Raw genomic sequence first — 25,529 nt, 5'->3', positions numbered from 1 at the left:
GGCAACCATGAGGAAACCATACAATTCTTAAATTTACCATAAGTATGTGCGCAACAAATTTACGAATAACTCAATATCGCGCCAACTGATTTCGATAATTAGTTTTTTTATTGGAAAGGATATACTGCAAAGGAAGTTTGGTGATAGTTTGGTTAGGTTCTGCTTATGGGATCCATGACAAAGTAACGGAACTCTTCAATTCTTAGGATCAACTAGGCCGAATCTTTTTTATGCTATCCGGATATTTGAGTCACCTACCGTAACCTTGTTATGGTCAAGTAATTGTCGTAGTAAAATATGGTGATCAATGGAACTCCTTAATGACTTACAGTAAGGGTGCGATCTGTGGCAGAACTGTCTGTTATAAATTTGGGATAATTTTGATTTTGCCTGTTGGAAACACTGTTGCGGCGCGCCGGTACCGGTAGCCATGTTAGAAGTTAGCTATATGTCAAAAATGAAAATTTCTTTGGAGAGTCATCGAGAAAAATATTCTAACGGTTATAGAGATTTCTTGATAATTCAGTAAAGTTTTAAGTTTTATTTGTATATTGGCCCACACGACGATGTATAAAAACAAAAAAGAAGTTGATAAACACGTGGAAAACCTGTTAGCCAAGTTATCCGAAAAAGACGTAAGTATCAAATGTAGCGGAATAGCATCGAGTATTTGAAATAAAATCTTGTATTTGTCGAAACTACAAATTTTCTCTTTGTTTAAAGTTTAAAGCTAGAGCATATTCTGTTGCGCGTCTGTATTACGATGTTGGCGACTTCAGAAGCTGTCAAAAATACGTTGAACAATACCTGACTCTCAAAGCCAACAATGCAGCGGCACATAAGCTCCTGGGGCAAACATATCTAAAACTAGGACAAAAGGAAAATGCTTTCGAGGAATTCAAAACCTCCTTGGAGTTGGACCCCACACAAACTAGTGTGATAATTGAAAGTGAGTATTTAATTTTTAATAAAAAAATAGTTAAACATATAGTTTATTCAGCAAAATTTAAATGCTGTGCCTACCTATAGTCTATTTTCCTTCCTTGACTTAAGTTGTAAACAAATATGGCATACAGAGAACCAGGTCGTACCAAGATAATTCATAGAGATGGGGATCATTAAACGACTGAACTTAATAGTTTTATGCAGTGAATGAAAAGTATAGGGGAGAAATAATGCGACAAGTTATCTAATTAATTTTATTATTCCGATTCCAATGATAAAAACTATACTTATAAAGATAGCCTTTATTTCTAGACATTAGTTATGAAGTAACATGTTTATTTTTTTTTTCCTCTAGTTTTTAACAATGTGTCTAGCTTGTCCACAGACATAGGCCTCCTCTAGGACCTTCCAGTGCTCTCTCTCCCGCGTTTCTCTACTCCAAACTGGTCCAGCAACCTTCTTTAGGTCATCTTCCCACCTTAGTATCTGTCTGCCTCTCTTTCTTTTAGCATCTCTCCACCTTAGCGGTACCCACTGGGTGAGTTTCTGTGACCATTTGTTTGGGCCTCTGATCATATGACCTGTCCATTTCCACTTAAGTTTTTTCACCGTTCTTGTGGGGATCACCTTTGTTTGATCATGTTAAGGTAGACCACCAAGCTTAGAGTATTTGTTTTCCAATTTTAATGGTAGTGATCGGTGCTAAAGATTGAAACAAGTTTTATTTTCTTATATCTAAAATACACTTTCACAATTCACTTAACATAATTGTGGATGTGCTGTTAGGGCTACCGAGATCTCGGTATTGCGGGATCCCGCGCCATTTTTCAATCTCGCGAGATGCGGGATTTCGGGCGCGGGATCCGCGGGAATTGTGGGACTGAAAAAAGCGTGCATTCGATGCAAAATAGGATAATCTGTGTGAAATATTATTCTTAATTACTCAAGTTATTAACTGTATGGTAGTTTCGTGAAGTTTATTAATACATTCTTTTGAGGGTTTGTATGTTAATGAATCTTTCATACCATACAAGTGTGGAAGCAGAAAGGGCATTTTCTGCTGCAGGCTATATTGTGTACGTAAAATACGCAGTAGTTTGGCAGACGTCAGTTTGGACATGTTGTGTTCCCTTCGCAAGCATTTTCAGTTATGATTAAAAGCTGACAAACTTAATAATAAAGTAATAATTTATCAGTTTAAAATGTGTTTTTTTACCTTGGCTTTGTGTATTTTTTTAAAACGATTTGTTTTGTTTTCATTTGCTTTTATTCAGAATTTGTTACTGTTTTTTTTTTTTTAAAAATCAGTATAATTTGATTGATCCCGTTTTAATAGTAATATGTACGTAAATAAATGTTGAGTTGATAAATTCATTGTTTTAAAATGTGCATATTTTCAATATGCGGGATCCCGCAAATACCGAGATCCCGCGGGATTGAAAATTCTTAGTCCCGCAAATGCCGAGATTGAATACAGGCCGCGGGATTGGAAGCCCTATGTGCAATAAATTAACTGATAGTGATATAAGAATATCTAACAGCACTCGGCAGTACAGGTGCTGCAAGTTGCCATATTTAAGTAAGCATTATTTGTTCTTTAATTATTTATATTTGCTGTATTATCTTGTTGTTTCACATTTTTGACCTTTTAGTAGTTAACAAAGTTTCAGTACTTTTTCTTCATCATCATCATCAGCCGGAAGATGTCCACTGCTGGACAAAGGCCTCCCCCAAAGATCATCATGATGATTGGTCCTAAGCTGCCCTCATCCAATGTATTCCGGCGATCTTGATACCAACATTTCTTTTGCTTACAGCAAAATTTTGTGATTGAACATGTTGAAGTAAAATAAGATAATAGTGATATTGACTTACTAATTTACTAAGTTAGGGATCCCTAGCTCAGAACCTGGTATTTACTATTTTCTAAAAAATATTGTGTAATGAATATGAATGTTGGGTTCAGAGCTGTTGTATATATATTTTCCTTCATGTAAAATCATGTATATTAAATAAATAGTTGTTTGAAACCCATAAGACAGTATTTCATGGTATAAGTTTTGATAATTTGTGTGAATGTGTTGATTATAATTGTAGAAGTGTAAAATTGACAAACAAAGTATATGTAATATTTGACAAAGTTTGATGAATGAAAAAAGTATGATTAAATTTTATGAGATTTTGCTTGATGGTGATCACTGCCACCCACATTCTTCTGCAACACTGGAGGAATACAGAAGTGTTGCGGGCTGTTTAGAGAACTGTATGCTCTTTTCCAATGATACCCATGTATATTCTCCGGGAAATGTGGCTCATTCATGATTTTTTTCTTCTACACCTCTCACGTGACATGGCGTACCATCATTGCTAGATCCAATAATGTCACCAAACGATTTTTATATTCTCTTTTATTTGATTCAGTTGCTGCTGTGATTGATAGCTTAGGTTATATGTTACATATAGCCAGACCATTTTAGTACAGTATTTTAACTATTTTATGTTGCCATTTTTGATTTTTCACAACATACTACTTCAATAAATTTTGTGCTTATATTCTTACCTTTATCACTACAGAATTACATGACAGGGAGAAGTAATTTTAAACTTTGAGTAAGTTTACTTCATATATTAATAACACAGATACAGTAAAACCTCTGTAAGTCAAACTTGAAGACATTAAAGTTAGTCCACATATGTAAATGTAATTAAAAATGTATAAAAATGCCTCTATGCTATTTTTTGTATATACTTACTCAGATATTCTCTATCCTATACCTCTGAGTTGATTCTTTGCTCTACAAAATTACTTAATGTATCCCAAACTATTTAAAAAACAATGGTTTATTGTATAAAGTTCTGATGTTTCCTTTATCACCCACATACACAGAAATGGCAGCAGAAATGACATTTAAAATTACAGGCCAATTACAAAGTTATGCATTTTTGCCAAAGTTAAATAAAAAATTAGTCTACACCTAAATTTATAATAGTCTATCAACCTTATTTATCCCCAAACAGATTTATTACAAACCACTCTACTACAATTTACATATCTGCTATCATTCTAAAATTACACAACATTTAGCATGGATTATTGGGTCAGATAGACTCTATCTTCACAGATTTTCGCAAAGCATTCACAGAGCAAATTTACAATAAAATACTACTCCAGATTTTTTTCGGCCGGAATCCATGGTAACTTATAGAGGTACTTTACCTCATACATGGACAACAGATTGCAGGCTTCTTAACAAATACTCATCAGAATGGAACTTTGTCTCCTCTGGGGTCCCTCAAGGATCCTTGTTGGCTCCATTGCTGTTTAATCTCATCATTAACGAAATCGCTGCTTGTTTTCAACATTCCAAATCTCTACTATATGCAGATGATATGAAAATATTTAAACAGATTCATGATATTGATGACTGTTAGTGATTACAACATGTTTAAAAAATACTGTAGCATCAATAAACTTGACCTGAAAGTTCCGAAACGTTGCGCTATAACATTGACTCGTAAACCTAACTTTATTAAATTTCAATACTCACTTAATGGTCATCCACTCAAAATTGTAAGTGAGATACGTGATCTAGGCGTAATTCACGATATATGACAAACACATTGATAATAGAGCCAACCAGTATATAGGATTTACCAAGAGATCCTGTTCCCAATTCTCAAGTATAAAGGTTATAAAATCGTATTGTACATATGTTCGTAGCATACTTGAGTATTGTACACAAATTTGGAACCCTCAGTATGAGTTGTTATCCTAAGCTTTAGATACAGCCAGCTTTAGTTTAGGACATCCAAATGCAAAAGCCAAATTCGCGTTTTATCACACTCAGCTAAATATTACGTAAGTAAAGTCTGAGCAAAGTCTAAGTACGCACTAAAGATCTCAGCCTCTCTTCACTCCTCTTGTCACTACTTATCTGGAAAAAACTAAGCCAACTTGTACAATTCATTTATATACTCCAATTGTAGAACTTATATTGCTTAATTTAACTTAGTGTGTGTGTCATTTACATAAATACCCACCTCTTATTAGACCTCCAGAGAAGCATTTATTAATTCATAATATTATAATTGAATGACATCATTTTTATTTACAGTCTGTGAATTACTTTCTGGCGATGATATAACAATTGATTATGGACGTGCAAAGTACTGGTGCGGAAAAGCTGAAGTAACATTTCCGAAACACCCAATAACTTTTAAATTGAAGGAGAAACTTTTATCTGTTGCCAATTCTGATCCTGAAGCATTATTGAAGCTCTTAAAGTCTGAACTTTCTGTAAGACCCAGAGATGCAGTACTTCATGTTCGACTGTTAAAGCACTACTTGAGCGAAAATAAAATAAAAGAAGCGTTTCAGCACAGCTGCAACATTGAGTTTGGAAAATTCCCATTTATCAATAATATGGCTTGGTATGAAACCCTATCTGAGATCCTTAAATTAAATGATGTTAAATCAGATATGTCACACCAATTATTATTATTGACTGTTAAAGAAAGACTTTGCATGTTAAGCCTTACTGAAGTACCCCAAGGAACAGCAAGGGGCACACTTGAATTTAGTGAAAATTTATTGTGTGACTATGACCAAGCTATTTATACTACTACACTGGAGGGCCCTCCACAGGGCTATGCAGAATTTCATAATAGTCTTATTCAACATCATAGAGGACAAATAGCCTTCTTGGCAGCAACATTTATTCTTAAAAAAGCTAAAAAAGATCAAATTAATTGGTGTGACAGTACAGATATTGCCAATGTGTTAATGTTAATTTCTTGGCAAACAGTTCCAATAGATCCTAAAGCTAACTGGCTTATAGGAGCATCAGAAAATCAAAAAACAGCAGTGCTTAGATGGTTTTTAGAAGGCTCATACAGGTGCTCACAGTCTGGGCATTTTATTTTGACCTGTAGCGAAGGAAGTGGCCAACTATTTCTGGATAAAATATGCAGATTTTGTTCAGGAAAAAATTGGAAAGATAAAATTTATGAACAAATTTTTAAAAACAAAAAACAATCAGCCTCTGTTAAATCATATATGAAATCAGGAAATTTTAAATCACCAGTTTTAAGATTACCCAGAAGAGCAGAAGTGCAAGCATATGACCAGGATGCTCAAAAGCAATATCCAAATTCACTTCATCACTTTGTGTGGCTTCTGAATAATTATAAAGAAATTGAAAAGTTTCAGTGCACTATTTTTGACATGCTTACCCCTCCAATCACCTCCAGTGGACCAGAAACTCTGAATAAATATGATGTTAAAGCCTTTATGTACTGTGCAGCACTAAGTGCCCAACAGTTGAAACAAAAGTCTACTACAATTAATAATGATAGACCAGTTCTAATACCTGCACATATCACTGACCTTTTGTGCACATTGCCACAGCTAAAATGGTGGGATTGTGCTTATAAGTATAGTCAAAACGAACTCGGAAGTGAATATACTGATATTCGATCAACATTAAGCAGAGGAATTGAAGTTGTTAGGTGTGTTGATAATCATGGTCTTGACCCTGAACTTTTATGTATATTAGGAAGGATATTTAGTGCATTGGCAGAAGAAAGTTCTAATGCTGATGACAAAAATATGTTAGAATCCCGAGCTGCTCTATACTATACATCTGCTATACCCCTTCTAGAGAAAATTAAAAGCAAGACAATGATAAAACTTCCAGCCCAAAGGATGTTTAATTATACTCATAAAGAATTTGAAACCAAAGAATTAATGTCTTTGGTACATGAATGTAAATTGTTTATGGCTATTAAACATTTCAATGAATGTGATTATGTAAAAACAGTTGAATATCTTAATAATCTTAAATCCCCAGAAGCATATTATTATATTAGTGAGTCATATAAAAAGATAGCAGAGGAAGATAAAAACTTATCAAAAAATTATGGTGATATAGACTCCAAATTTGTGGCATTGCTTAGAAAGTCAAAAAGTTTTGCTCACAAAGCATTAGACAGTATAAAAGAGAAGGATGGCTACAAATCCAATCCATTGTATTCCAATATACAAGAGCTCATTGAGAAAATAGAAATTCATTTCAGACGTGTTGATTCAAACATTTCATTTTCAATTTTAAATGACATAGACAACAAATATTCTTCTGATGACAATGGTGAGACTGATAGTATGCCTTTAAGAAGTATTGCAGAGCTGCATCGAAATCTCAGCTCCACTCCTAAAAACAGTAATAAACAAATAGTTAACATGAATACCACTAACTATCGAACTGCAATGGAGTCTCAAGTATTTGAAACATCAAGTGATAATCCAAAGGTTATAGATAAACTAGAAAAACAAATAATAAATCTTCAGAACAGAGATACCACAATAGACCAATTCATGGAACAAACAAGGAGTTGGTTTGATGAAAATCGTAAATTAGGGAATCAAATTATTAGTACAATTAATTCAAATATTGAAAACACAACTGAACAGTTTAAACTGCTTAAAATATCTGTTGACCAAGTTAAGGATCAGATTGCTGAGTGTAAAAATGATTGCAAAGATGTTGCAGATTTAAAAAAGCAAGTTTCAGAACTACAAAAAGAAGTGAGTAAGCTGAAGAAGTCCTCTGAACAAACCATAGATGAAAGTGAGCTTTATAGCTTGGATGAAGAATATCGATCGAATGATAATGCTGCTTCATTTGGGGCTCAGATGCAATTTCCAACATCACATGTAGTGCCTCCCTTTAATCAACGGCTTTTACCGCCATTCCCAATGCCCCCAAATCCTTATCAATTATATGGACAAAACTTTTACAACCTTTATAACCAGTACTCTCAATTTGCACAGCCTCAATCTGTTCCTGCTGCAGCTTCTTTGTTTGATGCTAGTCGAACTCAAGTGAATTATCCAGGAGTTTATCCAACACCAGATCAGATGTACCTAGATGTAGCTCACCTTATTCCCCCTGTTGTACAATCAGCTCCAGCAATAATACCAACAGTCACTACCCTTTCCACTGCAACAACTACAGCAATTAACACTGCTACAACAGCTGTGAATTCAAATAAAATAAGTCAATCGTTGGATTTGAAACAACAAAGTGGACGAACATTACCTGTAAATGTCGTAATAACCTCTTCCGATCCATTACCCTTAAATACCTCCACTCCTGCACCAGTATTAAGTGTTACTATTCCTCAAAAACATATAAAAGGAAGTCCCCACAATTACCAAATAGCAATGCCTAACAACAACAACTGTAAAACTCAAACATTTACACCTCCGGTATTTAATTTTCCATCAAGTACTAATGAGCGATCAACTGTTCTAAATTGGAATACGCCTTTTTCAAATATAAACAATGAAGCTATTCATGCAAGTGATACATCGAAGACCGTTGTTGATGGAGTATTTATGTCACCAGCAGCAAACACAACTTTAAATAAGTCTAGAACACTTTCAGAGAAAAGCAATACTTCTATTGAAAATTATGACCCTTGTCCGGATTTTAAACCAATTGTTCCTTTGCCAGCTGAAGTTAAAGTGACTACTGGAGAAGAAAATGAAACAGTAGTATTTAGTGCTCGTGCAAAACTATACCGTTTTGTGGATAAACAATGGAAAGAAAGAGGTATTGGTGAAATGAAATTACTTAAGCATAATGTAACACATAAAGTCAGAGTACTAATGCGGCGGGAACAAGTGCACAAAATTTGTGCTAATCATATAATTTTGCCAGAAATGGAAATCAAGCCCATGAAAAACGAAACAAAGGCGTACTTTTGGGTAGCAAATGATTTCGCAGAAGAAACAGTTATTTTGGAGAAATTTTGTGTCCGATTTAAGACTGCTGATATTGCGAAGGAATTCTATGAGCAATTTGAACAGGCACGTGAAGCAACCAGTGTTGGTGACAAAGCAAATGTGAGAGCACAAGATGCATCCGTTAAAGTCATAGTTCCCGAAGCCGCATCTAATGTTGAAAATAATCAAACAAACAAAACTGTTGTTGGTGGATTTACTTTCCTTAGTACACCAATGTTTAAGAGTGTTCCTCAATCATCTAACGCAGAAACAAAGACAGAGACAAAATCAACTAATGTCAGTGTATTTAGCAGTTTAAACTTTAAGACAACTAAAAATTCTCTATCTAATAATGTACCTAATCCGTTTGACACCAAAGTTAATTCGCAAAACATAGAATCATCCGTTAATAATGAAAGTTTGAACATTTCTAGTATATCAAATAAATCTGATATTGTTGAGGACTTTGAACCTTTAACGGAATTCAAACCTGTTATACCATTACCAGCTCTAGCTGAACAAAAAACTGGAGAGGAGAATGAAACAATTCTTTTTGAGCATCGTGCTAAACTTTTAAGATTTGACTCTGATGCTAAAGAATGGAAAGAACGTGGTCTAGGAAATATGAAGTTATTAAAAGACAATGAAAGCAATAAATTACGATTGCTTATGAGAAGGGAACAAATATTGAAAATTTGTTGTAATCATGCTGTCACTAAAGAAATGGTTTTCAAAAAAATGCCTTCAATGGATAAAGCTGTAACATGGTGTGCCAAAGATTTTTCCGAAAATGAGTTAGTACCTGAAACATTTTGTCTTCGATTTAAAACTGTTGAAGTATGTGACGATTTTATGAAGGTTCTACAGATGGCACAATCTAAGTTAGATATGAAAGAAAAATTTGGAAATAATACTGAACAAAAGACTGAAATAAATAGCAAAGAAAGTAGCTTTGGTGCTCAATTTAAGCCTAAGGCGGGATCATGGAATTGTAGCTCATGTTATGCAAATAACGATAGTAATTCGACAAAATGTGCTTGTTGCGAAAATCCTAACCCACAAATAAAAATACAGAATGACAATTCTACCTGGGGTGATTTGTTTAAACCACAGCAAGGAACTTGGGAATGCAAACAATGTCTTATCAGGAATCAGAAGGAAAAAAATAACTGTAATGCGTGCAATAGTCCTAGGGACCCTTCTATTATTCCGAAACCTGAAAGTAGCACTAATACGAGTCTTCCACAATTTAAATTTGGCATTCCATCACAAGTAGTTTCTATTTCAGAACCTGTGAGTAGTAACTCAAGTGCGCTTTCAGAATGGGCTAATAAATTTCAACCCAAAGAAGGAACATGGGAATGCAAACAGTGTGCTATTAGAAATAATAAAGAAAAAGAAAAATGTGAGTCTTGTGGGTTTCAAAATCCTGATATTGTACAAACTGAGAAAATTTCTATATTTGGCAACACCATGTCTTCAAAATTTAGTTTTCAAACACCTCAGCCTTCTCTTGGGCAAAAGATTGAAAGTAACACAAATAATTTAAATTTCAATAATGTGGGAACTTCCTTTAAATTTGGAATTTCTAACCTCAATGATAATAACGTTTCTACTGATAAAAATGATATAAGCACACCACTAACCGCTAAGAGTGAGACACAAAATTTACAAATCAAGCCAGCATTGCTACCAACCCCTGAAGTAAATTCAACATTAACATTCGGATCAAAAGACGGAGGGACATTTGACTTTTCTTTAAAACCAAAGTCACCTAACAAAAGTAAAAGCCCTGCAAAAACTCCACGCACTCCAAAGGATGGAGATGGAGATGACAGTGGAGATGAAGAATGCCCATCTGATGATGAAGGTCGCCAAATATACTTCAGCCCAGTTATACCAATGCCAGATAAGGTAAATTATATTTAAACTTTCTTCAATCTATTATTATTGTTATTATATATTTTAATATATTTCTTTCAATCAGGTTGATGTTGTTACCGGCGAAGAAAATGAAACTGAATTGTATGGCCATAGAGCAAAATTGTTTTTGTTTTCGTCTGGAGAATGGAAAGAACGTGGACTTGGAATTGTTAAAATTCTAAAATCGAAAGTTAGTGGAGCCTTAAGGTTAGTGCAGCAATTTGGTCTTATTGTTCTTTGGAATGAACTAGCTTTTATTAACTATTCTAAATATTTTCAAATATTTGCAGGGTTCTTATGCGCCGTGAGCAAGTTCTGAAGATATGCTTAAATCATATTCTTACACCTGATATCATTTACAAACCTAAAGATGACAAAACATGGTTATTTGCAGCTAATGATTATAGTGAAGGAGAACTACAGCTTCAACAATTTTGTTTAAGATTCCAAAATAATAAAATTGCATTAGAATTTAAAGATGAATTAGATAAAGCTATTAAAGATAAATTTGGTGACATTGTTAAAATAAATGACAGCAAACTCAAAGATACGGATAGTGAAGATGTTGTTTTTGTCTCCGAAGTTCAAGCGTCTTCGGAAGAAAAACAAGTAGCAAAAGATTTAATGTTACCGGAAAACTTCCATACCTACAAAAATAAAGACCCGTGTCAAGGCTGCCGCGGTTGTGATGAAGATAGTGATGAAAAATCTGACACGACACTAATATCATATCCCAAAGATTCATTACAAGCTAAAGATGGATCATCACCAGATAAAAATAATCAATCAGAATTTACTGTTAGTGAGACAAACTCAATGTATGGTACACCTGTAGCAGGAGAAAAATCTTTTGATACATCAATATTTCGCACTCCAATGGGAAATACAGGATCTGGAGAGAATTATAAAACTATTTTTGGGTTTGATAACACGAAAACTGACACAAAAACGCCGCAAAATATATTCAGTGGTTTTAATTTAAAACAACCATCTTTTGGTCCATCTGTTAATGAACAAAGTTCTACTAAACCTGTCATGTTTGGTAATGTTGGATTTGGCCAGACCCCAACATCTAGTTTTAAAAGTTCTATTTTAGCAGCACCTAAATTGTGTGCTAATGCTGGTGATAAAGAAGTGACCCCAAAATCAATATTTGGTTCTTCTGCATCAAAAAGTACTTTTAGTGAAACTAATAACATCTTTAAATCTGGGTTCTTAACAAGTAATGTATTTGGTTCTATCCCACAAAACCAAATTGGTGACACTAAAAAGTCTGAAACTCCAACACAAACCATGTTCTCACAAGATAATAGTCAGCCTAAAAATTTATTTGCAAATATACAAAGTAATACTTCAGGTATATTTAACCAGGGTAATACTTTTAAATTCGGTATCGACAAAAATACTAATATTGCCCCTGTTTTGGAAACGAAATCAGAGGCAGCAGTGAACTTATCTGTTGATCCAGTTACTATAAAGGGGGTAGCACCTGAAGTTTCTATTGTTGATGCTGTGAACAAAAATTCTGAAGAGGCACCAATTTTGAAAGTAGATAGCAACTTATCATTCGCGGCATTATCGACGCCGAAAAATCCAGAATTTACTATTGAAAGTATGTTGCATGCATAAATAGTTTAATATATTGTTTTAACAATGCTACTCTTGTCATTTTTTTATATATTTTATAAATTACAGAAAAGCCAGACTTCAAGTGGGAAGGTCAAGGCCAACAGTTGTTTGCGAACAAAAATAATACAACCTTAAATTCTAGTGAGGCTGAAAATACATCAACAAATGAAGAGGAATATGATCCACATTACGAGCCAATTGTTCCCTTACCAGAGATTGTTACTGTCACTACAGGAGAAGAAGATGAGGTCACATATTCACATAATTAAAAAATGATATCTGGTTTTATTATTTCAAGACGTAATGTATTTTGTTTTATTTACAGGAGAAAATATTTGGCGAACGCTGTAAACTATTTAGATTTGATGAAACAACACGCGAATGGAAAGAACGGGGTGTAGGTGAGATGAAGATATTGTACCATACAGAGAGAAAAACATATAGATTGCTGCTTCGAAGAGAGCAAGTTCATAAAGCGGTACTAAATATGTTGATAATAATGGACTTTGAATTATTACCTATGAAGAATTCAGATCGTGCATGGACATGGGCTGGTGTCAACTATGCCGACAGCTCTGGAGAACAAGAAATGCTTGCAGTACGATTTAAATCGGTTGAACTAGCCAATAAATTTAGAGACACAGTGCTTGATTGTGTACATGTAAGTTTTTCTCTATTTGCTTACAATTTTTGACTTATGTCTGTTATGTGAAGATCCATTAGATTTATTCATGTGAAGTTGTTATAAATCTTCAAAATTTATTTATATTACACCAGTGAACGCATATAAAACATGGAAGCATTTCTGACGCTTTAAAATAGCGCAACTAAGACTACCCCGTAATGGGCTGTGCTTACAAATTGTTCCGGCACGCGAATCTGTTCAGTTAGGCGAGTGAGCGCGATTGAAACCCTGTCATACGAGATTTTTAGATCAAACTAAATAAGGAATTTTTCAATTCAAAATACCTTCATGCGTTGTTAAGTGGTGTACTAGGATTCATACGGATCATCATCCCATGGGTAGTGGAATAACTTTTCACGTGTACACTAAATACTGAAAAATACAATAAAACATATTTTATAAGAGGGATGGCATTATGCATACGGTGGTGTTGATTTTGCCTTCTTGTGGGACGGTATTCTATGGTCGTTTTTTGTTTTTCTGTAATTTCCTTTTAACTCTTGTAAATTCTTCCTATAAAAAATGTGTATGTACAATGAACTGCATTCCCCTTGAAGACTTTCCTATCCTCAATTGCAGTAGCTCCTCTTTAAAGCGAATTACAACGCTAGGCTTTAAGTTTGTAAAATATAATCTTGATAGTCAAACTAATAATGTGCAGCAAAATACTGAAAAAATAATTGATAATTATGTTTGCAACTATGCTATATAGCTATCAATTACCGGAGACATATTATTATGAACAAATAATTTTGTACTTGTCCGGTTTTGTTGCAAGGAAATTAAACTGTACAGATTGCACGAAACATAATTTTCTGCAGATAAATAGCGTGATTCAAGAGGTTGTAAAAAATAGTACGCACAACATGGCAAGAAGAGACTAAAATTAGATAAGACTAATAAGACTGAGAGAAAAATTAAATATACTTATGATTTTTCGCAACATAAATAATATGCTCGTAATAAAATGTGTCATTAAAATAATTCTAATATTTTTATTTAAAATAGGATGTGACATCACTTATTGAAAGTCAAAAACCCATTCCAAAAAGAATGCCGCAGACCTGAGAAAATCGGGCGCAACAAACTCGGCGGGCTTTTATTTCATAGTAAAAATATAACTAATAGTTATATTTTTTTATGAAATACGTACAATTAAACTTATTGTTTAATAGCCTCCATTCACAATCTGTGGTATCATTAAAAAGTCAGTTATGTTGTAGTAAGTTGTTGTGCACATAAACGTTTTATAATAATTCTTTTTAATATCGTAATACTTCTGTTTTAAACATTTTCTGAGATCTTCATGTAAAAGCATATACTCGTACATATCCCCACAAAAGACCTACTAGCTCGTTTATGTCTATTCCTGGTGTTAACATTATGGTTATGACAGTTTCTAGCAAATTCAATTATGTGCCTATGTACATTATCAAGAATATATTGACATAAAGTTATTATCAGTTTCGTGACAATGAGGTTCTCTACTTTTACTTTTTAACAATATCTGTCTTATTTATTATTATTTTTAATAAAAAATATTAAACTAAATATCTTGACTTATAATCAATGTATATTTTTACGTGATTGAACTTTTTCCTAACACATTATAATAAAAAATAACTCAAGACAATTTTTGACGGAGATTCATTGGCTGACTCAGTAAATAATTGTTTAGTAGTTGTTTGTATATATTAGTCATCACCTGCACTAAGATTTGCTTAAAAATATTTCCATGTAGTACAACCGTGTAAAACCACAAAAATTATTATATGATACGATACAAAATAATATTTATTATTAATATTTATTGTGTAAAAATACAATATTTTTACTATCATTGATCCTCATACCTAACGCATATTTCGTCCACGTATCTGGCAAACATTGACAATAATATGTCAAGCGCGCGAACCAATTACCGTAATTTGTCATGCCGAGAACCAACCACGTAAATTACATTGGGGAAATGCGCACGACTGTACGCTGGACGAATTGCGAAGCTTCGACCTATCGTATTTACAAAACCGCGTAACTGACAAAGCAAAAAAAAAAAGCAAAACCAATAACACTCTTTTTTTATGCATTGATAGCTTACTGTATTATTACTGTACGATTGGAACATCGCACATCACGTTACGCCCTGTCAGCGGTTGCCTTGGCGCGTGCCGTGTTTCCACATTTACCCCCAGTTCACGTTCGTGCATCATTCGGTTCGCGTGTGCTCATAACCATTTAGACTAAGTTCAATAAACTAATTGTTCTTAAGTCTAGTTTAATTTATGAACCAAACATAAATCAATCTGTACGGCAACCAGAACACCGTACATCGTGGTCCTTCGAGCCGGATTTGAACCAGCGACCTATGGATTATTTATAATATGTTCTATGTCTTATGTATTTATTGTGTAATATGTCTTTTTGCGCTAATAATCAACGGTAGATAGTATGATAAGACTGCTTCCATGTTTTATATGCGTTCACTGTATTGCACTAACATAAATATTTCAGAAATTACAAGTAGCAGCCGCAGAAGCTATACGAATGGAAAAAGAAAGAGGAGTGGGGTCTGCGTCTAATGAGGAACAAAATACATCGAATACAAGTGAAGGTCAGGACAAAGAGAATGCTGATGAGTCTGCCGATTCAAGCACATCAAAACATGTAGAATTCCTGGTAGCTGAGTGTGACTATGGGGAGGAAGAGAACTGCTATTCACCAGAAGAAGAAGATGAAGACTCGCTAGGGTACTATAATGAGGTAATGCTTACAACTGAGTATTTTGTAATGATTTGAACTAGGGACATGTACATACTAATCTATCAGTTAAATAACTAAAATAGAATCATATTAAATATTTTGAAGAAAATGTGAAAATGATTGAGGCTGATAAATTTCAATTAAATTTTCTCATAATATAAAAGACCACATTATGTTGAATGGGAGTTTTTACATATAAACAAATGCCGCCTTTTTCATTAAAACACTTATTGGACTTCCAATTTAGCTTGATACCTTATTAATGATTCAAATAATTTTAAAAACATGCGTTTTCACAAATAAAAATTTTGAATATCACTATCACCAATATCTAAAACTGTCATTAAATAATTTATTATTTTAAAGTGATATTCCTCACTTCTGAGATTGATAATACTTATTAAATTTGTAACCAATATTAAGAGCGATGCGGTACTCCACCCCGAACCTCAGTTTCCGTCAGAGCGCTCTTACCAACTGAGCCAATCGTTCCAATCACGCATGGATCGTAAATCTGTGTGTCTTGTTCAACTCTCAGATTGTGGCTACATCTACAGCATCTACTTTACATTTGTTAATCTGCTCAACCTCAATTATTGCAATTAGTATATTGACTTGAGATGTCGCTCTTTCAAATATAAACAATTTGTTATTTTAAAGTGATATCCCTCACTTCTACGGTTAGACAAATTAAATTTGGAACCAAAATTCATGAACGATGCGGGTCTCGAACCCGCACCTCTCGGGTTCCATCCGAGCGCTCTTACTAACTGAGGCAACCGTACAAGTGACGCAAGGATCGAAAATCTTGGTGTGTCTTGTTCAACTCTCAGGTTGTGGCTCCATCTACAGGATCTACTTTACATTTGATAAGATGAGCCACTCGCCCATTCTAATATAAAACCTCATTTGATTGCATAAGCAGAGTGTATTATTATATACTATACAATGATTTTACAGATGTTTGGGATTTTTTTTTTTTTTTTTAATCTAGGACGAAGAATACTATGACACTATTGGCGAGGTTTTAGTAGAAGAGGATGGCATACAGCGACCGCGGGAGTGGGCAGCAATTAAAGTCCTGTTTGATTGCAATGTCTGCTCGCCCAAGATACAAATTGTTAGCAGCTCCACATCGGAGACAATCATTGACATGATGATACACTCGGATACTGAGTTTGAGGTATGTTTTTCAAATTCAAAATAGGATGTGACATCACTTATTGAAAGTCAAAAGTTACCACCCCTTCCAAAACGAATGCCTCAGACCTGAGAAGAATGGGCGCAACAAACTCAGCGGGCTTTGTTTTTTCGTAAAAAAATGTTTACAAATTTAAATTGTACAATTAAACTTATTATTTATTAGCCTGAGGGCGCGGTCGCTCCATTACCAATCTGTGGTATCATTAAGAAAGTCATTTATGTTTTAGTAACCTTTACACTTTTTGAACATTTTCTGGTATCTTGTTGTAAAAGCATATACATCGCCCCACAAAAGACGAAGAAGGATTTCTAAGAAAGAAGTAATGTATATATTAAAATTATTGTCATCTTCGTTGTTTAACATTCCTTGTTTATATCTCGAACTTTATGATGATATAGGACATACATATTATCGTGTCCTAAGGGAATGTAGGTAGAGCCTCTTGCTGCAAGACAACCTATGAAATCAGACCAGGCTTATAACTCTAGTGTGCGTGACAAGCTACGTCTTACTCGCGGTTTGTATGCCACTTTGTGTTAGTGTGCGTGCATTGCTCAAAGTAGAGGTTAACTGTCAACCTCAATTTTTTTGACGTTTTCACAGTATAACTAGACGTATAAATGATCTGAGGGGGCTATAGTAAAAACCTCTTTTTAGAATATTTATACAACTTTGCTTTTAAATAGAATAATTGTTATTGATATACATATATTTTATATACCTGACAGATTGTTTGACATGATATAAGTGCACTCATATTTACGTTTATTTGCAATATAAATTATTTATTTATTTAATTAATGAATTATTTAATTATTTATTTAGATTCACCAGTAGTAATTACAATAATACATTTATAATTATTATGCTAATTTACAAGGGTCTTATTACTAAATGCATTACCTTTTAAGGTAAATACCGCATGCTAAATTATGTGTGAAATAAGTTATCTATGCTAATATTATAAAGCTGCAGTGTTTGTTTGTTTGTTTGAACGCGCTAATCTCTGGTACTACTGGTCCGATTTGAATGATTCTTTCAGTATTGGGTAGTCCATTTATCGAGGAAGGCTATAGGCTATGTTTTTTTTCAAAATTAGGGATCCGTAATAAAATTGCTATTTTGTAACACAAGGTGTAAAATCGAAAACCTATTTTTGCGTGCGCTGCAAAAACTATTGACAATAGAACAAAATGATGTACAGGCTATAATATAGGCAATATTTTATTACTTATAAAACTATCGCGTGAATTATACTTTATATGGCAAAACAACGTTTGCCGGGTCAGCTAGTGTAAAATAAGTATAAGTTAAACAACCATTCTATAATGTAATGAATGAAATTAAGAAATTCACAAAATCTACTAAACAAGTCAAGATAAACGTATTAAACAAAACAAGAATACTTATAAATTATTTATTTACAATACATTTTTTTACATTTTTACGAAACCTTGGCAACGAATCACTGAATGGGTCTAAGCATTTATAGTCGTTTATAATTTTGCATAATCGCGACACAGGTGAATTGATCCCCAAAATAGTTCTGCGATAAATAAAAATAATCAATTTCAGTTTCGAGAATACTGCTTTTTCAGACATGTCGAGAGCGCAATTACCTCAACGCTGCGGTTATTAGGCGTGCAATAATCAATTTAAAGAAATATAATATATTTGTGTATTTGAGTAACTCATATTTCACACATATCAATAAGCCATTCATAATTTTCATGGCGCATTTTTTCTGCGTTCTTTATAATAAAACTAGCTGACCCAGCAAACGTTGTATTGCTGATATTAAAATCGCAATACAAAAGTAACTGTTGATCGTAGATGGGTGAAAATTTGAAGTTGTATGTATTTTTTAATGCTGACCCATAATCAACGAAATTTAAAAAAAAGGTCAAAAAAATTAAAAAAAAAATTCGTGTGGACCACTCTTAACATTTAGGGGGATGAAAAATAGATGTTGTCCGATTCTCAGACCTACCCAATATGCACTCAAGATTTCATGAGAGTCTAGCCGTTTCGGAGGAGTTCAATGTTTAACACCATGACACGAGAATTTTATATATTAGATATAAAAAAAATCACACCCATCATATATTTATAAGAGGGGGCAAATAATTTTATGAGAATCGGTCAAGCCGTTTCGGAGGAGTTCGGTCCCGCACACCGTGACACGAGAATTTTATATATTAGATATACAATACTGTCATTGTTATTGCTATAAAATAATCATAACTTAGTCCCAGGCTGTGTCTTTTCACTTATATATATTCAACTGTGGAATAGTAGGATTTATGACAGAGCCATTTAAAAAAAAAACATTTAAATTTATTTATAGATAACCCTCTACTCAACCATACGGCTTAACAAAATAACTTAAATTTTGACAGATGAATGACGATTCTTGTACGTGGTCCTTTGTGGACTATAGAAGAACACCGCACATTGAGAAGAAAATCACTGCATATTTCAAGGATCAGGCCACTGCTATGGAGTTTTACGATAGCTGCGAGGTAACTACACTACCTGATTTTTGTTACTAAGAATATTGACTGTGCTGGAAAGTTTTTCTGGTAGTCTGCAATTAGTGAAATTACTGGGCAAATGAGAGAAAGGCAACAAATTGTTATTAAAATTTCATATACATATATTCAAATATGGGTACCACAATGGCACCTATTTCTGTCGTGAAGCAGTAATGTGTAAGCATTATTGTGTTTCGGTCTGAAGGGCGCCGTAACTAGTGAAATTACTGGGCAAATGAGACTTAACATCTTACATGTCTTAAGACGAGCGCAATTGTAGTGCCAATCAGAATTTTTGTGTATTTCAAGAATCCTGAGTGGCACTGCATTGTAATGGGCAGGGCGTATCAATTACCTAAAAGTAGTAACTAAAAGTTTTTATTTTTTTTATATATATGAGAACTTTAGTTGGTGCTTATTGTATCAAAAGCTTTAGAAGAGTCATTGAACGCTATCCCCTTTTTATTTTTAAAGTATATTGATTTTATATTGTGATAAAATACTAATAAGGTAAGTAAGTAACTAAGTAAGTAAGGTCAAACTTTATTTTAATTTGAAAGAAAGGGATAAAAATGTTTGATAGCTACAATAGGTTATTGTGAAGGAGGTTACATTTTAATTAATGTTGTTAAGTTGTAAGGAAGATTTGTATACAGCTAAAGGCGAACTCAGTAAATAAATTTTTAAATATTTTTTGTTGTAATACTTAACTGCAATAGTTATTTATGCAACTGTTGTGTTATAAGGGATACTATTATCACATAATAACAGATAAACAAACCCACATGAGTGTTTTAATACCTAATTATCAACAGTTGCGTACAAGACTTTACCTACACCCATAGTATGAATCCTCTATAAATGATTCTGAAACTGTTAGCTTACCGCTTACATTAAAAATGCCAGTCCTAGTAATGAAATTCAGTACAACATTACAACACCCGTTTGGATGATGTAATGGTTATTAGGACATTGGGTGTTTTAATAAGCTAACTGATTTAGAATCTTTAAGAGGATTTAAAGCATGGGTTTTCATAAAAAAAATAATCCTACGTTTCGTTGTATTTTAGACAGAATGTTTTTATTCGGATTATAATCCTGATGGCAGCAATCATATGAGAGAGACAATGTTCTTACATAATGCAAACTCTCTTAGTATCTTTATTGATGGTCTTTGTACAATGTAATATATAAATGGATAATTAATTATTGTATGCTTAGATCATTTAGCAGGCGGGTAAAAAAAGAAATACTTATAAAGTGGGGGCAAAAAGTTCAACCTTTCTAGGATTTATTTATAAAATTAATTTATTTTATAAATCACACAATGAAATTTACACTAATACAATTCTATTCTCATTGTTTCAAACCAAACTTCTTTTTTCAGACAAGTAAAACGGCCACGTACGCTTCGAATGAAGATTCCGGCTAGTATTGGTAATGCAAAAAAGTGTGTGTTAGGTGTTAGGTTTGATTTAATTATACATATAATTATTTGTGTTTGTACATAGTGATTCATTAAACTTATAATCTGGCGCGGCTCAATACTTGTCGTTTTATCAAAACTCAAAAAACCCACACAAGATGTTTAAGAAGTATCAAAATTATTTGAAAGTGACATTTTAATACTTAGTCATTATATATGCATACCTACAGCATGACTGGTTTAGACATCAACGATATGAAGAAAATAATTACATAATTAAATATTGACTTGATAGTTAGCTTAACTGAGTAATTAATTACGGATAGCACGCTGATCGTAGGACGCGGAATTAGTAATGGCGAACACACGGACCTGCCGGTGCTTGCGCTTAACTAACGAAATAGTCGCGCAGTGCAGTAATGTACACTTCATTTATTTATAGGGTAATTTGTTCAAAAATTAAGTATTTTTTACATTATTAATACGAGAATCGAGTACCGATTACTCTCCTTGCATATATATTAATAATGTCTCACCAGTCATCTGTATAGTTCGGGACAGTACTTTAAGCACCCAATAGCGGCTGCTACTCTTAATTCCAAGATTCTCTTTTATAATCAAGTTATCGTTAACGAATTTGGCATTATTTGAAATCAGCTTGAATAACATCTTTGAAATGTAATTAGGTCTTGTATACATATTTTAAATATTGGTGCCCAAAGTGCAAACTTTTTTATCCATATTTCTGCGGTTAACATTCTTATTCTTAATAAATGCATTGAATAGCTTCAAGGAGGTCTGATCAATGTTTGTAACCTTTTCCTTTAAAAGGATCTTATTGTGATTATTTATAATGTTTAGATATGTATCATGTAAATCTTGTATTTTTACTGACGCCATTGATCAGGTCTTTTTGCTACATGGCTTAGTTATATAATTATGTGTATGACTTAACTTATATTATTTAATGGGAAAGGTTTTGTCTAGACTACGTCATTTTAAAAGTGACCTACTTTCCTTGTTTAAATATGTAACTTTAATCTTAGTAAGCCTATGTAGTGAATAAAATTATAAAAAATAATTTGAAGTTTTCTTTAGCTGTGCTAGAAGAGAGCCTGTTTGTAAATGATATCGAAAATCGAAACAACTTACCTAGGTCAGATATTTTTGCTATCGAGGCTCTAAAATGAACTCTCGGGAAGTCAAAATGATGCAAGTTTAGAGAGAAGCGCCTTCTGCCATATACGATCAACGACTTCGCTATATCCAGGCTAACTGCTATAGCCGTCTCTCTTGCTTTCGATAGCCGCCGTCAATCTATGTGTTAGGTTCTAACAGACACTTAAATAATTATTTGAACATAAAATATAGTGGTACAATCATAAATATAGAAATTGAACCGATTTATTTTTGTATTGTTGTCGGTATCAGAACAAGCCGCGTTGTTGTGAATTTTTTATAGTATTACTAGCTGACCCAGCAAACGTTGTATTGCCGATATTAAAATCGCGATACAAAAGAAGTTGAAGTTGTATGTATTTTTTAATGCTGACTCATAATCAAACAAATTTAAAAAATAAATAAAAATAAAATCGTGTGGACTACCCTTAACATTTAGGGGGATAAAAATAGATGTTGTCCGATTCTCAGACCTACCCAATATGCACTCAAGATTTCATGAGAGTCTAGCCGTTTCGGAGGAGTTCAATGTTTAACACCATGACACGAGAATTTTATATATTAGATATAAAAAAAATCACACCCATCATATATTTATAAGAGGGGGCAAATAAATGGGCATGAGGCTCTCGTGATGGAGAGTGGTGAGGCAACCGCTCATAAACGCTAATGTCAAGAGATGGGTTGCCGGCCTCTATGAGGGGACCCGGGTCAAGTGTAATTTGAAAAATAGGTATTTGAACTATCGCTGTCGCGCTGCGCCCGAAACATAACTATCTATGTGGGCGTGAATAGCCGGTGTTTTGTGTGAGTAATGCGTATGATTGGTTGCGCGCACGCCGCAAATCCCGTTTCATTTATCAACTTACTCCGTACTCGCTCATAATTAGTTTTTGACCCTGGCTATTCATACACGGATTTGTAACGTTGCTTTGCTTTGACTCTACTCGGATTTGGGTAATTATTTTCACTACCTACTGAAAATTTTATTTATTAATATATATTTTAAATCCTTAATATCTTCGAAAATATTAATTAAAATTAAATTGAACCTAGCAAAAAATTTTTTGATTCAATATTTTCAGGAAGAACGAGTCTATGTCGGTACGTTTTCCTTTTTTCTTAAAAACCTTTAAAAATTGTTACGTATTCGTCTGAACAGGGCGGTATAAAAATCGCATTTTCTACGATGTTTGAAGAGTCATATTTTCTTATGTCGTTAGTTGATTGAAAAAAACAAAACTTACAGACATCGCTTTAGCATATCTAGATTTAGTGACGAAAAATCTCCTCTCTAGAAGCATTATTCAGGGAGAAAAAAGGGGAATACGTTTGTATGGAATAACGCTGCTAGCGACCCCTCTTAATGTGTGAGTATCTATGCTTTTTTCTTGAAGGTCAATAGAAATGGAAGTGTGTGGCCTATCCATTTCTTTTTGATCTGCTGTTGGATCGGCTGCGTCCTCGTCTAAGAGTGTTTCTACGGATTTGTGTCTTTCGGCTCTCAGACGTGGAAGGACTAACAATTAAGGCCATAGTCTCGGGCTCATGGAAGTCAGACCTCGTCTATCCGATCGTTATAAAAGCTCGGCTTCGGCGAAATAAAACAAGCCTAGTCTTACGCCCTCCCCGCTGTTCAAAATCGCGGATAGCGTAATAAACCACTCTTTGTAAAACCAGAGGATCACCAGTTGATAAATTCAGCTGGTGAACTTGAATATCTAACAGGTAGATGGCGCGCGGAAATCGAAAGCTAGGAAGAGGCATGGCATTAAATCTAGATGAAGCGAAGGTCCGACATGCGATAGACGACTGTATCATAATTTGGGCTTCTCGAGAGTTTTTTAAAGGGTAATACCAGAATCGTCGCTGGGCGCAGCATAAAGGTTGTTGTCGACGGATATAACGTGAACTCGAAGGCTGGAGTTGTTTTTATCTTCAACACCCTTCAATCTGCATATAAATGATTTGTTGGCTTGGATGGCTCCTCCAACATGCAGGTCATGTAAACAAGTCGCGAAAGAGAAAGCTGATCTCCTAGGCGCTTCTGCATATCAGCAGTTTTTATTTCTATGTAGACAGCTCAGGGATATTTCCTAAACCGGCCGTGTCAACATGTCCAGCGATAGCATCGAAGAGAACCAGAACAAGCTGGTGTCTGAAATAGACTATGCTTTATCGAAAAGGAGGACAAACGAGCGTACGGGTCACCTGGTGTTAAGTGATCGTCGAGTAGTTTCACTAACTCCTCGTATCCTAATTCTTCCACCTTCTTGGGTAACGCCAGGTCACTTGCTAATTTGAACGATGATTCACATAACGATGTTAACAAAATCGCCCTCCGCTTAATTGTCGCTTTGTCCGTAGTTGAGGTTATGTCGTTAGCAATAAACCATTGATTTAAACGCGACTTGTAGCTGTCCCATTCTTGTGAGAGATGGTCGAAGGTCGACAGAACGCCGAAAGTCACGCCCGTAGACATTTCCACAAATTTTGAATACCTCGTCGCCACTGTTGAGTATTTGTCAAGTAACGGGAGGGCGCACGAACGTACGTCAGTGAAACAAGCAAGTCGGTAACACACTAATTTATTGTCAGCTGTATCGTAGCGATGAACGCCGGGTCGCAGCCCGCACACATAGATGCATCTATACAACATCATTTAAATTAAATTGAACCTAGCAAAAAATTTTTTGATTCAATATTTTCAGGAAGCTTCCCCTCTTAATGTGGGAGTATCAATGCTATTTTCTTGAAGGTCACTAGAGATGGAAGTGTGTGGCCTATCCACTTCTTTTTGATCTGCTGTTGGATCGGCTGCGGCCTCGTCTAAGAGTGTCTCTACGGATTTGTGTCTTTCAGCTCTCAGACGTGGAAAGACTAACAATTAAGGCCATAGTTTCGGGCTCATGGAAGTCAGACCTCGTCTATCCGATCGCTATAAAAGCTCGGCTTCGGCGAAATAAAACAAGCCTAGTCTTACGCCCTCCCCGCTGTTCAAAATCGCGGAGAGCGTAATAAACCACTCTTTGTAAACCCAGAGGATCCACAGTTGATAAATTCAGCTGGTGAACTTGAATATCTAACAGGTAGATGGCGCGCGGAAATCGAAAGCTAGGAAGAGGCATGGCATTAAATCTAGATGAAGCGAAGGTCCGACATGCGATAGACGACTGTATCATAATTTGGGCTTCTCGAGAGTTTTTTAAAGGGTAATACCAGAATCGTCGCTGGGCGCAGCATAAAGGTTGTTGTCGACGGATATAACGTGAACTCGAAGGCTGGAGTTGTTTTTATCTTCAACACCCTTCAATCTGCATATAAATGATTTGTTGGCTTGGATGGCTCCTCCAACATGCAGTTTCATGCAGGTCATGTAAACAAGTCGCGAAAGAGAAAGCTGATCTCCTAGGCGCTTCTGCATATCAGCAGTTTTTATTTCTATGTAGACAGCACAG

The 25,529-nt window shown here is 34.5% G+C and overlaps 1 protein-coding gene across 1 annotated transcript; it reads left to right on the top strand.

The window, feature by feature from the left end:
* The first annotated feature begins 423 nt into the window (after positions 1 to 423).
* LOC126971254 (E3 SUMO-protein ligase RanBP2) lies at positions 424 to 21,973 on the top strand. The gene is made up of 11 exons (XM_050817450.1): positions 424 to 635; positions 724 to 949; positions 5,061 to 10,645; positions 10,719 to 10,861; positions 10,945 to 12,266; positions 12,350 to 12,531; positions 12,609 to 12,944; positions 15,480 to 15,728; positions 16,723 to 16,911; positions 19,332 to 19,454; positions 20,854 to 21,973. The coding sequence occupies exons 1-11, from the start codon at positions 567 to 569 to the stop codon at positions 20,896 to 20,898; spliced, it is 8,469 nt and encodes a 2,822-aa protein (XP_050673407.1). The 5' UTR covers positions 424 to 566; the 3' UTR covers positions 20,899 to 21,973.
* Positions 21,974 to 25,529: the final 3,556 nt, after the last annotated feature.

This window comes from Leptidea sinapis, chromosome 23 (genome assembly GCF_905404315.1).
Source record: "Leptidea sinapis chromosome 23, ilLepSina1.1, whole genome shotgun sequence".
Taxonomy (NCBI): Eukaryota; Metazoa; Arthropoda; class Insecta; order Lepidoptera; family Pieridae; genus Leptidea; species Leptidea sinapis.
This window is presented reverse-complemented; position numbering and strand designations above follow the sequence as displayed.

What these genes read in the sequence shown, in the direction of transcription:
- LOC126971254 (XM_050817450.1), top strand. Translation starts at nt 567, where the DNA reads ATGTATAAAAACAAAAAAGAAGTTGATAAACACGTGGAAAACCTGTTA. An exon ending in CCAAGTTATCCGAAAAAGAC is followed by an intron (nt 636 to 723) that starts GTAAGTATCAAA and finishes CTTTGTTTAAAG; the next exon opens with TTTAAAGCTAGAGCATATTC. An exon ending in AAAGTTAGTGGAGCCTTAAG is followed by an intron (nt 10,862 to 10,944) that starts GTTAGTGCAGCA and finishes AAATATTTGCAG; the next exon opens with GGTTCTTATGCGCCGTGAGC.